Source organism: Stegastes partitus, unplaced genomic scaffold, assembly GCF_000690725.1.
Source record: "Stegastes partitus isolate 25-593 unplaced genomic scaffold, Stegastes_partitus-1.0.2 Scaffold1419, whole genome shotgun sequence".
NCBI classification, from domain to species: Eukaryota; Metazoa; Chordata; class Actinopteri; family Pomacentridae; genus Stegastes; species Stegastes partitus.
In genome coordinates, this window is record NW_007579150.1 from 13,355 (window position 1) to 24,391 (window position 11,037).

The 11,037-nt window shown below is 41.2% G+C and overlaps 1 protein-coding gene across 1 annotated transcript in view; it reads right to left on the reverse strand.

The window, feature by feature from the left end:
* Positions 1-6,194: 6,194 nt before the first annotated feature.
* The window catches only part of khdrbs3 (KH domain containing, RNA binding, signal transduction associated 3), a 121,149-nt gene continuing 116,306 nt past the window's right edge, over positions 6,195-11,037 (reverse strand). Inside the window, exons 8-9 of the mRNA XM_008299455.1 lie at positions 10,974-11,026; positions 6,195-7,393 (exon numbers count right to left, since the gene is read on the reverse strand). Coding sequence (XP_008297677.1) covers positions 7,302-7,393; positions 10,974-11,026 — 145 coding nt within the window. The 3' untranslated portion in view covers positions 6,195-7,301. The remainder of the gene's footprint in view (positions 7,394-10,973; positions 11,027-11,037) is intronic.

An 11,037-nucleotide genomic window follows, 5' to 3' on the forward strand; every position in this document is an offset into this window, starting at 1 on the left:
CATTTTCTTTGAGTGTGTTTTGAATTGAAAAGATGTGAATCCCCTGTGTTTGTGTGTCCCCGTCGGCTTAAAAAAAAAAAAGCCTCCGATGATCGATCCTTCTCAATCTGAGCATCCACTTAGCAGGCGACACACACTGACCCGTGGTCGCATTAGCCCTCGCTTCCAAAGGAGACACAGGGACACTTCAACATTGATCAGGGCGTTTTAATCTCGCTAAGATTAAGAGCCCTCCAGTTAATTACAGAACAAACGGCAGGAGGCGGCCACTTTAGATCCCCGACATGATTAAGAGGAATACTAGTGGAAAAGCACACTTCACAGAATCAAAAAAACCTTGGGCTTTTTATTTATTATTTTCTTTGCTAGAACAGCCAGAATTGACCACAACGTATGTAGTAAAAGAGAAGAGTGCCAGTGGTTAGGTCTTCCCAACACCTGTATTTAAGTGAACATAAATAAAGACCCCCTCAGTGAAAATGCAGTTTATCTGACTTTGTTAACCATGTGGTGTTTTCTATATGCTAGAAGACAAATCATGGTTTACATAAGCTGTCAGTGGCGTGCCTGAGTGTCTCTACCTTGAATCCACAGTGTGCTGATGACAGAAAAACATAGAGAACCCATCCTGCCTGCTGCACAGTGGGGTTTTCTGTGTCATCATTCATCTTTAGAATCAGGTTCTGGCTTGAATTACTCCCCCCTACTACTTGCAATTGTCGAGTAGTTTTACGGTGTTTGAATTATCGGTGAGCTGGTGTGCTCGAGCTGCAACGAGTGGGAGGAGGGGTTTGTGTAGAGAGGTGATCTGCACATTCTAAAGCAGGGGTGTCGAATCCTGGTCCTCGAGGATGTCCTGCATGTTTTAGATGTTTCCCTTCTTCCAACACACCTGATTCAAATAATCAGCTCATCATCAAGCTCTGCAGAAGCCTGATAACGATCCTGATCATTTGAATCATGTGTTGGAAGAAGGAAACATCTAAAACATGCAGGATTGCGGCCCTCCAGGACCGGAGTTGGACACCCCTGGGAAGCCACAATCAAAGACATGTCAAGGCTGGAAGGGATTCATTTCATACGTACATGTAAGATGAGGTTTTAAATCAACAACAAAGAGTAAAACTACTACAGACATAATTTTAAATTTCTCTATTTCACTCTGAATGAACAGGCTGGAAGCAGCACAGGTTCACCTGCTCTTTCTCATTTTCCTGCAAACAAAAACTTATTCCATTAGAGTACGCCCAAGGACACTAGAAACACATTATAAAACACACAGCGGCCTCTAGATTGGTGATGTTGTTTTGTATGCATTAGACAAACGAGATGAGTTGAGTTAATGAGCTTTAGAGGTGCTGGTAGGCTGATTTTATTACTGTTGAAGAGAGCCGGTTTAGCTGTTTCCATTTTTTTTTAATGTAAAGCTAAGCTAACCGGCTGCTAGCTACATACAACTAGCTACTGTGTGGGTGTGGTTAGGATCTGACTGACGATTCAAACAAACAACAGGTCACGTTTTCACTAAAATGCAGCTGGAAACATTCTATTTTAACCCACTTAAACAAATAGACAAACATTGAAATTCCTTCTCTGGAACCATCTAAAGTGTTAAAATAGTCATTCATAAAGGACTGCACCACTCATAGTTAAAGGTTGATTGAGAAAACAGGCCTACTTCTAATTTTGCTTCAGATCTTCCACTGTTTCTGTCTCCAGCCCATCGATCTGTATTCCAGTGTTGAGATTGACTTGTCTCCCAGTGACAGATCACTACATCCTCCTTTGTATGCATTCTTAATCAAATAAGCTGTTCTTACTTTATTAACTTGGACAAGCTTACTTCAGATAAGCCTGTCGCTTTAAGCCACTTTAGAGTGGGGAATCAGCCCCCCGGAGGTGATGAGAGTTGACTCTGGGAGCTGGAGATGTGAGCTTTAGGTCGCTGTCTTATTGTCTGAGGCTTGGCCCGAGGCTCCAGAGAGAATCACTTCCTCTAATGGAAAACTATTGTCTGCCGCTGAGGACATACAACTGTGCAGAATACGGATCAGCCTATCTGGACTTATGCACAAGACAGAATGAAGCTCTCTATCCCATAGAAAGCTATTTTGGAATTGTAATATCCACTGAAGTCGATTCTGATTAAGCAATACATCTGGGCTAGACTGTACTCTTGTGTGAAGCTTGGGGGTGTTTTCCAGCATCATAGTAGTGAAAAAAACAGAAAAACAACATAGGAGAGGGGAAAAAAATGAACTTTTCTAGCGTACTGCCCCATATTTTAAGTCCGACAGTGGAACTAAACATCTAGAATCGTCATAACAATGCAACAATAAGGCACTTTGTGAATTATTTATTCATCGGAGTGGGTTTGATATCGGTCGACGAGCACAAAATTGTGAGAATAGGAGTGTCTTTGTTAGAATTACGATGCCCTTCCCTTAGCGTAACACACATTATTTATTTACTCATCCTTCCTAGGAGATGACAGGTAATGTCTAATGTAAGAGGTAGACACATCCCCTCTAACAACAGTCTGAATCGAGAAAGACGCAGGTCAGGTTCACAGTCAGTATGTAAAATGTATACGGCGCTGGTGAAGCTCTGAAGGAAATGTTCTTCGACAGATCGTCCCAGAGGATGAGGAACTCCATTTGCCTGACGGTTCTCCACCCCCTCCCTCCTCTCTTTTCTCAGCTGAATGATTATGTGTGATACATGCATTATCTTTTGCCCCCTTTTCTGCATCTCAACAGGTCACTTCATCTCATCCCCTGCAGGATTCACCTCAGTCCAAGACTGCGAAAATTTGAAAGTCCACTGTTTGGCCGAGGGCGGATCCTCGAAGCCGGATGGTATTTTTCATCAGGATTCGGTTTGACATTGTGTGAGCTTGAATGTTTGGAGGGAAGCTTGCGTGGGTCATCAAGTCTGTTGGGGAAGGGAAGAAAAAAAAAAGAGAGAGAACTATATAAGGTTTAACAGAAGCAAATCAAAGAAGGACATTTTCATTTTTAGGACTGTCCTTTGTCACATTCTGGTGTTTGTATTTCAGGTGTTTCTGGCTAAGGCAGTCAGTCAGGCATCACATTTCTCCACCTAATACAAGCGCTCGGTGTCATTTTCAAGCTGCAGCAACAGAGACCCCTCTGTGGTTCAGATGAGGGTGTTCTTATGCACTAATTGCACAGGTACACGGAGAGGTAGGGTCTGACGGGACTGGAATCCCCTCGAGGGGCTTGTTGGAAGGGTATAACTGGGGAGCCCAGGGTCAAGCTGAGTGGAAAGGATTTCAAGAGCTCCGGAAAAATATTTTCATCGCTAAACGCCCATCAAGAGAACATCGAGTTGTCTCAAAGTCACATTAATATTTGATATGTCATGATAACGCCGTGTCCTCTGCAGAATATTTCATTTTGCACTTCTTAAGGGTTTATCAGGTGACATCCAAACAGGTTAGACCATCGTCTGGAAATTTCTTTGAGGGTCACGGCTTCATGTGGGCGGAGTTCTGTTGGTAAGACTGTAACTAACCCAAACCCAACGTTGATAAAGGTGCTTGTAGAACATAATTTAGATTAATATAATTATAAAATGTCAAAATTCAAAATGAGTTATTGTCGAGACGTCGTCATTTTCAAAAATCCGGAAACACATCCAGATTGGAATTATTTACAGTATTTTACTCCATAGTCCCATATGTTATCTTGTTTGCATGCTTATTTAATGGTTTATACGTTGGTGTCTGCCTCAAAACCAGTTTTATTACGTCTCTGAATGATCCGAAGAAGACTCAATTTAAACCGCTGCAAGTATTTCTTGGAACCCTTTGAAGATCAAATCTTTTTGACCCTAATTTCACCCCATTTGAGTTTCATGAAGGAACATGAAACACTGACCAAATCAGCACAGACACCAGAGACGTATCACGCACTGGTTATTAGCTAAAAGTTAAATTAAGTAATTTTCTGCACACTTCTTGGGAGCTTCCCAGGAATACCCAAGAGTCCCCAGATCCAACCTTCCAGCGTTTTCAGACCCGTCTTTGAGCTCGTGCGTCTGTATTTGATCATTTTGTGCATGTATACATAAAACATATCCTTATTTAACTGCTTAAACTGCATCATATAAATAAGTGCAGCGTTATACATAATGTACTACACAAGCAAGATTTCTTGGAACCTTTTCAAGAATCCAGATTCAAATCATTCACAGTATTTCATTCGACTTAACACTCTCATATATTCTCTTTTTTTTACCCTTTTATTTAACTGCTCAGTTCATTTTAAAATCATAGAACATCTTTGAATGACCAAAGGAACACAATTTAGGCTCCTGCTCATATCTGCTTTTGAAGCTTTTGAAGAATCCGACCTTGAAGATCAAAAACTTTCGGCCTTAATTTGGCCATCTTTGAGTGTCAGTATGTTAACATTGAAAGAAATCAGCGCTGACACCACAGACATACCGTGCAGCCTTTAATAATTAAGGGAACTGTTCAATTAAGTAATTTGCCTTCTTGGAAGCTCTCCAAGAAGACTCGCAAGATCCTACCTTCAATTTATTTTAAATGTTCAGCCTTTATTTAATTTTGTATACATGCACACAATCATCAAAGATATTTAAAACGATTATATGGCATCCTATAAAGCAGTACATCGTTCTACATGTACTTAACGAACGTTACTTTTCTGCAAATGTCTCGGAACCTCTTCAAGATTCTGCATGGATCACCAGATTCAACCTCATTTGATCCCACACGATATGACGAGAGATATAAGACACGTCTTTTAACAGCTGTGAAATTAAGCTATTTGCCCTCGTCGCAGACATCTACTGCAGCTTCTCAACACTCTCTGAGGTTCGCCAAGGTCGTTGACCCTCATTTGATCCCGTAGTTTCAGTACGGTTTAATGTTTCGATGCAAAACACCATAAACACCTGACACATAGTGCAGAAAACAACCTACCTTTAGCACCAGTGAGATAATTGGACGGATGGAGCTGTGTGGCCGGGACTTGGACCTAGAGAGGAATATAAACAACAACATGACCACGCAAGTCCACATCATAAACACACTTTACAGCTAATCATATAAAAAAACAAATGCCAAGACACATCATGTTTTATGGTTCAATTATTGTAACAGAGGATATATTTTATCAAAGTCTTAGTATAAAGTTATTTCACTACACAGTTCGTTGACATAATTTTTTAAATATTTAAACTTTTTTTACATGTTTTTTTTTTCAGATGTCTAATTATTCCCAGCTTGGTGGCTAGATTACGGACTTAACAGAGACAGGAAAACATATTACATTGAAGTTTAGAGAGGGTTTATGAGCAACTACGTTAGGGGAGAGGTTAAACTGGGTCGGGTTGTTTACCTTGTGGGACGGAGGTCTTTTTAAACAGCTACTGCCATCCTCTCTCTGCGGAGGTCAGCTGGGGGTCATTTAGAGTCTCTTTAATGGACGGGGCAAAGGCAGGCTCTTTAAAGCGACTGGGAGAGGGTCACATGACCGGAGGAGAACAGAAAGAGCAAAACAAGAAGAAGAAGAGAGAGAGAACCCACCCCCCATCCCACCCCTCACCTCCACCCCCCAACCCCATCGGACTCCCGCCACCGAGCCGAACACGGTCCCTAGAGGAGGAGGTCAAGGAGGCTTTGGATGCGGTGCGCCGCGAGCCATTTCCGTCAGGGTAAACACTCCGAAAGTTAATGCGTGTTTACTGATGACGCCTGACGCGATCGGCGTTCGATTCGCAGCGAATTATACGAGCAAACAGAGCGGGATAGAGTTTCAAGAGACGCCGACGTCGTTATCGCTTAAATCCTCTAAATCTCAGTCGGAGAGATTTTTCCAACAAAATGCATCACATGGCGTTCAAATACAAATAGGAGGCCGTTCTTATCAGATCGCCAAGGTCGGCTCCAAGGTCACGAGGCTGGTTGGACGGGTTGTAGGTCTTGTTTTTTTTTTCGCCATCTTTCTACCCACTTTGAATTTTTAGCACATGATGTTTTATTTTGTTTTGTTAAGATGATAATCATGGCGGTTTAATTCATTACAGGGCTTCTACGTGGCGGCTAATTCCAGACTTATCCAGCATTTGGGTTTGTTAGTTTAAATTATGTGGCTTTTTTTTTTTTTTTAACGAGTCCATAATTATTCTCTTCAACACAAGCGTTTTCTTTCAAAATGTTTATTCAGCATCAACAAAGAAGAAAATATTAAAGGGCTTACATAAGCTCAAAATCAATATAGTTGAACAAATCTCTAGATGGAAATGATCGCCAATTCACCAGCATGTGATTTAGTCTCTTAAAACTCATGATTAGGCCTACAAAGTGAGAAAAGTGTTTAAAAATCAAAAAATGACATCAACATTTACTTATTTAGAGCATCTAAAAAAAAACAAACAAAAAAAAAAACGTCACAAACATTAAAAGGCTCCCGGACCGGTTCGCAGCTCTAGTTGTTCGGTGTACATAAAGTATGCACAGCTATTTATAGGTGTATTTAGGTGGATGTTAGGGGGCATAATCAATAAACACAACTACACAGGCTTCTCAGAATAAAACAGCTGACAATATCCACAGTTGCACACCATGCTTTTATAAGCCCTTTAACACTAAAGAACTATTATTTTTACAAAAAGGAGGAAACAGCAATACAATATGTATACAGTATGACTTTTCTTCTTCTTCTTTTTTTTTCAGTTTGTAAATGCTTCATTTACAAGGGACACAATTTCACCAAATTACCCCCCTCAGAAAAAATATCTACAGTACTGCACTTTCCTAGGACTAAGCTACTACATTTTAAAGTGATCAACCACGCAGTTCAAGGTTTAAAGAATAGAGGGGGGGTTAAATTAAGTCGCTACTGGCAGCTGTGTAGAAAGATCGAACAGCGTACAGTGGCTCACTAGTCGTTACCAAGTGGAATAAGCTCTGATACAACGTCGGTCCTCACGATCACATAGTTGAGAGAGAAACTTAATGTGCTACGGAGTCTTTCTTAAATCTTAACGTCCATTTCTTCTGGAGGAAAAGGATAGATTACCTAAATTGCTTTACACATTTTTACCCAGTGGGAGTATGTTTTTATAATCTGGGGGGGGAGGGGGTTCCGTTTGGAAATTCTCTTTCAATATCTCACTATCACCGTTTTCATTTGAATTATTTTTTTGCGGTTTAGTTTTCAATTCTAAAAAGGTGGGAGCGTCCATAAAAAATCCATTACTTGGGTTGAAACAGCCATGAGGACTCAGGTGCGGGTTGTATAAACAGTTCAATATCTGGAGTATGGCTGATCTCTGTACACTCCCTTGGTTGTTCGTGCTGACGGAGCCTTGCCGCGATTGTTTGCCCACTCTTCCTGACCTGATTAGGGAGAAGAGAGAAGAAACAGATGGGGAATGATTACAGAGGCGTTGTACTTAAATCATGCACTCATAACAACCTGTGTAAGTCGTGCAGGTTTGATGCAAACATTGTAAAGATGCTCCCTTTGGTGGAAAAAAAACATAAAAATGCAGCAGAAAGTTTGGAGCACTTTGAGTGTCTGCTATCGACGGCACTCATAAAAACAAAAGCAGCGTTTCAAGCTGAGAATACAAGCGGTGACTCGCACCAAGAAGCTTGACTTTCACCTGGAAGGATTCATCTCGGATAATTGAATGAGAGGATCAAATAGCTACTTGAAAAGGACCCGTTTAGTGGCTCCCAGCAAAAAGGTCACAATTACCATTAGCCCAAATCAGCCCTGTTCACCCCCCGGTACTGTCAATGTGAAAGTGCTGGTATCGATGGCACTCCTTGTCTGATCTTCAGCCAGCGCTGAGACTTCCCTAGAGCTGAGGCTCACAAAGGGTTGTTTTTTTTCCTGAGTACAGGCTCTCTGTTGGCAGCACATAGCCAATACCCCTTAATTAAACCTGTCACCCTTCTACTGACAGTCACTTTGAAGAAACACACCAAGGTAACCTTGTGTTTTGAGAACAAGGATGCACATCAACGCTGTTTATCTGTTTCCTTTGAACTGTCGCCCTCTCTTCTGTGTGACCCACGCGGCAGCAGCATTTTTTTTATTTTTTATTTTTTTTTATGTGCAGGTAGGAAACACTCTAATGAGCCGGAGGTGCTTAGTTCTTCCACTTGTGCGGTCAGTAAAGTTGGGAAAGTTTTTAATGGCTTTGACTTACTTCCAAAAACACATTCAAACCTCTAAAGCATGAAAAGAAAGGATATAGGTCGTCGATCGGGTTTATGATGCAAAAGATATAATCGCCATTCTTACAGTGGTTTTGCCCAATATGTACTGATATGTATTATAAAAGGGAGAGAATGTCTCAGAAGAAAATCCCAGCAGCCTCTTCTGTCAAGTCTGCTTTGAGACATAAAAAAAAAAATCTGTCCAACACATAGAAATTATGCATTGCAGTAATTAAAAAGTAGATAATTACTGCATATTTGCCTAAAAACTTTAGAAAGCCTTTATGTACTGCATAATGAATATTTTTTATTTAGCTTTAAAGCCTAAGTAATCCAATTTGAGAGCTGAACCACGGCACAAACCAACCCATGAACACATTATTCTCATCTTTGCATCTACATTTTGAGAACTTTAGAGAATTAAAGTGCGAGCAGAAGAAGCAGACTGTGAATAACTTCCAGTTCACACAAAGGCCACACATACATTATAAAAGATGGATGAACCTTAAGCCGTACATCAGCACGGTCAACCGCACAACCGAACACGGCTGTGTGTTCGTTCTGCTATCGTTCCAGTGCAGTCTGCAGCAGACATGACCTTGGCCCACTTCTCACTGTATCTCGTCACGAGCTGACACGGGATTGTTGAACATTATCTCAGTGGTTCTGTCTGAACTTTGCAGCAACTGAAGCTATTTGTGGCTCTTTTTTTGCAGTCCGGCTAAACATCAGGCTGCTCTGCTTAGATGATTGCAGGAAGGAAGTGCAGGGATCAAACGAAATCTGATTGACTGCCAGGCAAAGTTTGGCAACCGTGGAGAACGTGATGATGTCCACAGTGAGAACACACAGAGGTTAAAGTGGGATTTGTAAGACGAGGCTCGCAGATCAGGCAGTGGACACAAGGACCGTTTCCTCTGTACTGAACAGTTAAAACTGTGCACGTTGTGTTCTGCGGATGTGGATTGTCCAAATTACCAAAGACTGATTCTGCAAAGACGTGTTGCAGCTACACTTTATGTCAGGTTAATTTTTAAAGTTCTGCCACAAAGTAAATCTCATTCGCCTCCTTGTAATGATGGCAGACGACTCAAATTAAGTCTAACTATCCAAATAGCCAGATTTAGATAGTTAGACTTAAAGAGAGAGAGCAGGATTATTATTTTATTTTATTTTATTTTATTTTATTTTATTTTATTTTATTTTATTTATATTTATCTAGGGCTATTTAATATTATTATCTTCTGCATGGTTTTAGAGCCACTGACATTTCTGCCTTTTATAAAAAATTAATAGTGTCCTGTCTGTTGCTTTATTTTTTATTTACTTCAGTTCTCAGATCAGTCCATGCTCGCTGTACATGCGACTATACTGCAAATAATATCATAGTTAGGCTGCAAAACTGAAAACTGTGTAATAATCCACACGACCTGCCTGAAAAAAAAACAACAAACATTATTTGCTGCAAACAGGAGTGCATGCAGCTCCGACGGTGTTGAGTTCGTCCTGAGCTCTGGCCGATGATCTCAGTGTGGATCTGTGCAGCAGCAGCTCGGCTGTTTGCTGTGCAGGAAAACATTAATGTGGCCACGTGAGATCACGACGGCTCGTCAGAAGACTGAAACAATCGGCGACGTCACCCCCGCCGTGCAAAGCGTCTGAACTTCTGTGTGACGCTGCGGCTGTTTAATAAAGTTAAATAAAAGAATGCAACAATCCAGAGCTGTTTGTTCAGCACAATGCAGCGTCTCAGTGGGATCTTCAAGAGTCGTATAGGAGCTGACGATACTGAAGGAGACAGAATTGAGCGTCGGCGTGGCACGATTTCGATATCAGGCTCCGACCCAATTCAACCCCAGAGGACGCGATAAATAAATAATAGGAATCTTTGCAGACTACATTTTAGTTTGTTAGGAAGCTGCTGGATCTTTTCACAGGAAATCTGATTGTTTTTCGTCTGAAAACGTAAAAAAATTACACTTAAACTCACATTTAATCAATGTGTTTATGCGCCAACTCTGAAACTACGGAGCGCTCTTGATTTTCTGCATTTTTTCGCATCCATTATAAGACTGATAATAAACTAATAAGCTGTGTCTCCACAGCAGGCGTAGCGCGGCAGCACATTAGCGAAACAGCAGCAGCAGCTCTGGTGCACCGTCTGTGAATACACAGGAGGTACTCAGGCACAGGATGAAGCTGTAGGTCACCTGAATTTTAGAATCGCTCAGAGCCCAACACCAATCACGGCAAACGTACGCATAAAATGCAGGAAAACAGACTTGAAGCACTGAAAAACACAAGTTATAAGCGGGTATTGGAGTGTGGTTAAGCTCTTTACAGTTTTGATAAGTAGTTGTGAGCTGCAGCTGCCATCGTTTCTGATTGTGACATGTTGGTTTTAGATTCTAGAAAAAATGCTTTTATAAAATAACAAAAGGAAAGATCTGATCTTGGTGTGCAAACATTGTTTTGGGAGGATAATTTCCTGCAGTTTAGTTAACATTAAAACCACTGTTTTGGTAATCATTCCTGGTTTTGAGTGGCTTTGTTCCTCCTTTATTATCCAAATGAACTGAGGAGGATCTGATTTGTGATAAGTCGCTTTAAAACAGGCGTATTCTGAGGCAGCACAAAATTAGTCAGGTGCTATGACAACTGAGATGAAGGCAGCAGAGCAGAGTCGGGAAATGGAAATAGACAATTGACACAATAAGTGGTGGACGAAGAGGAGAGGTCTGCAACTCACCGTATGAATCATAGGATTCCCCACTGTGTCCGTATTCATAGTAGTCGTCTGAGCTGTGGACAGA